Source organism: Sceloporus undulatus, chromosome 2, assembly GCF_019175285.1.
Source record: "Sceloporus undulatus isolate JIND9_A2432 ecotype Alabama chromosome 2, SceUnd_v1.1, whole genome shotgun sequence".
In the NCBI taxonomy this organism is placed as follows: Eukaryota; Metazoa; Chordata; class Lepidosauria; order Squamata; family Phrynosomatidae; genus Sceloporus; species Sceloporus undulatus.
The window spans coordinates 232,328,206-232,331,256 of record NC_056523.1 but is presented as its reverse complement, the minus strand read 5'-3'; the positions used below and the strand labels follow the sequence as shown (position 1 = coordinate 232,331,256).

At 45.2% G+C, this 3,051-nt stretch overlaps 1 protein-coding gene across 1 annotated transcript in view; it reads right to left on the bottom strand.

Moving 5' to 3' along the window:
* The window catches only part of PLIN2 (perilipin 2), a 28,137-nt gene extending 27,367 nt beyond the window's left edge, over positions 1–770 (bottom strand). The window contains exons 1-2 of the mRNA XM_042447746.1: positions 731–770; positions 591–608 (exon numbers count right to left, since the gene is read on the bottom strand). Coding sequence (XP_042303680.1) covers positions 591–608; positions 731–770 — 58 coding nt within the window. The remainder of the gene's footprint in view (positions 1–590; positions 609–730) is intronic.
* Between the last annotated feature and the right edge of the window lie 2,281 nt (positions 771–3,051).

The window sequence follows — 3,051 nt, the reverse complement described above, 5'->3', positions numbered from 1 at the left end:
CAAAACCACAGGATAGTGTTTACCTTCAGGTTGCGGCAAGTCAAAAACGACTTGAAGGCACACAACACCAACACCATCACAACTCCTTGGCGGAGAAGTCTAAAAAACAAAGCCCTTTGGGAACTACAAATCCCAGGACTCCATTGAATGGAGTCGCAACATTTCAATGTAGTGTAGTGTCAAGTCGTGGCATTATTTCTATGCACCCAGCAGCATTGTCTGGTGGATTGAGTACTGGTGGGCTACAACTTTGGAGACCAGGGTTCAAATCCCATAGAAACCCACTAGGTGACCTTGGCCAAGTCACACTCTCTCAGCCTCAGGGCTTTAACTGCCCTGGCTCAAGGCTAGGGAATCCTGGGAACTGTAGTTTCGCGTGGCATTTAGCCTTCTCTGTTAGAGAGAGAGCTCTAGTGCTACAATACACTACAATCCCCCTCCAGTGTCCCACTAGCATTGAGCCAGGGCAGTTTAAAAAGCGCTGTCAAACCGCATTAAAGCTCCAGTGCGGATGCAGCCTCGCCTTCTCCAAATTAAACAATACTGTCAATACTCAATACACTGAAATACACACAGCCATAACTACTCACCCTGGGACGCTGGGGTTCCTCAAAGCCTCTCCTCTCCAGCCCTCCAGGCTCTGCCTCCCAGGCAATTTATGGAGCAGCCGGGGCGGTGGCCAAGGCCTCCCGGCATCCTCCTCGCCTGCGATGGATGGATGGCCGCCCACCCGCCTCCTCCTCCTCCTCCTCCTCAGAGGCCGCTCCCATGATGGCGCCTGCTGCCTGAGGGAGGCCGACCCCAGCCCCAGTGGCCTCCTCTTCTTCTTCCTCTTCTGGGGGGCCTCAGAGTCGTCTGTGGCGACCCTCCTCAGGGCGACCCTATCCTGGGGTTTTATTGGGGGGGCTACTAAAGAAACAACTGACAGTACTTGCCCATAGAGAATACATTGGGAATGTTTGCCCTCTTAGGGAAGCATAGAAAGGGAAATACAGGGGAATGCTTGCCCATAGGGAAACACAGGAGAATGCTTGCCCATAGGGAAACATTGCTTGCCCAACGTTTCACTATTGGCAAGTATTGCCCTATGATTCCCTATAGGCAAATATTCCCCTATGTTTGCCTATGGGCAGGTATTCCCCTATATTTCCTAATGGGCAAGTATTCTCCTATGTTTCCCTATGGGCAAGTATTCCCCTATGTTTCCCTATGGGCAAGTATTCCCCTATGTTTCTCTATGGGCAAGGATGGTTTCCCTATGGGCAAGCACTGTCATTTGCTTTAATACCTTCCTATTTTTGGTAAGGTTCCTTCAGAAGGGGGGGGAGGGCCTGCCATGGCCATCCTTTGGAGGCTGAGAGCGTGTGACATGCCCAAGGTGACCCAGTGGGTCTCATCGCCAAGCTAGGATTTGAATCTTGGTCTCCAGAGTTGTGTCACACCAACCTACACATCCCAGGATTCTGTGGGATGGAGCCACGGCAGTTAAAGTGGTGTCAGGCTGCATTATTTCTACAGAGTAGATGCACCCTGAGGCTCTCTTTGGCCACGGTAGTAGTAGTTATGTGGTGATTTATTCATGTTGTTGCTATGTGCCTTCAAATTGTTGCTGACATACAACAGCCCTAAGGCCAACCTATCACAGGGGTTTCTGAGGGCTGAGAGTGTGTGACTTGCTCAAGGTCACCCAATGTGTTTTCATAGCCAAATGGCGATTCAGATTCAGCTTTTCAGAGTTGTAGTCCACCAACGCTCAAACCACAACACCACATAACACACACACGCACATACACACTGGGCTCTCAGTATCTGCTGGGGCTTGGTTCCAGTACCTCCTGTGAATATCAAAATGTATGGATGTTCAATTCCCATTAAATACAATGGCATAATGAAATGGTGTCCCTAATATAAAATGGCAAAATCAATGTTTACTTTTTGGAATTTATATATTTCTTTAATATTTTCAAGCTGTGGATGTTTGAATCTGTGGATAAGAAATCTGGACACAGAGGTCCGGCTGTAGGTAGGGCTTTTTTCTTTCATGACTTGTTACCCAAGGAAAAAAATATTTTAAAAATTATTATGACCAAAAGTAGGTTTTGGTATTGTTAATTTGCGCAATATTTCTCTCTATCCTCAGTAAAGATCCCAGTGAGGGTCTGGGCCACTAGAGTCTGTTGCTACTGAAGCAGCCAGCATCTTGCGTCAATGTAATTGTAATCCTGATTTCAAAGGTTCTTGCAACACAGTAAGATTATTTGGTTTAGCACTTTTAAGATTTTAAACATAACATTTTGCATGTCTACTCAGAAATAACTAGGCTTCATTGAAGCTTCCTCCTAGGTAAACGGAAACAGGAGGCTTAAAGGAAGCTTATATTAGCACAAGATTTCCTTTAGATGCCTGAAGTATTTATCTGCTAGTGGCAAATAACAGATGCATGCATATGCACAAAATTGTAAATCCGGCGTTTTCAATATCTATGGAATGCAAGGGCATCTCTATATTTTTGTACAGTCATCCTTCCCCCCCGCCCCCCGTATTTGTGTTGTCTAGAGCAAAACAAAATAGACCCATATTTAAATGTCTAATTCAGAGGAAACAAATCCCTACCCTCAATTTCAGGTTGCCATCCTGTACAATATTATCATTATTATTAGTAGTAGTATTACTATTATTATATATTTAAACCCTGCCAGATAGCAAAGCTATCAGTGCTCATATTCCATTTTGGGAAAGGTGTTCATTTTCAGATGCTGCCAGACAATTGGATGAAACTGATATGGATCCTTTTCAAACAGGTATCAGGCCTGCTTTTGGCACAAAAATGGCTTCACTGGGGTGAATTTTGACAGGAAAAGATGAGGGAAATTATTCGTTTAAACTCCTCTAAGGTTTTCAATACCTTTCATAAGTCTGGAGAAGCTATTTAAGTGGTACTGTATTTCCAGACTCATGGCTTCCCATGCTAACAGTTGGGAGACCCAGAGCTACCTTACTTTATTCCATAGTGGAAGAACTGGTGGAAAAACAAGAGGGGTTCTGTATAAA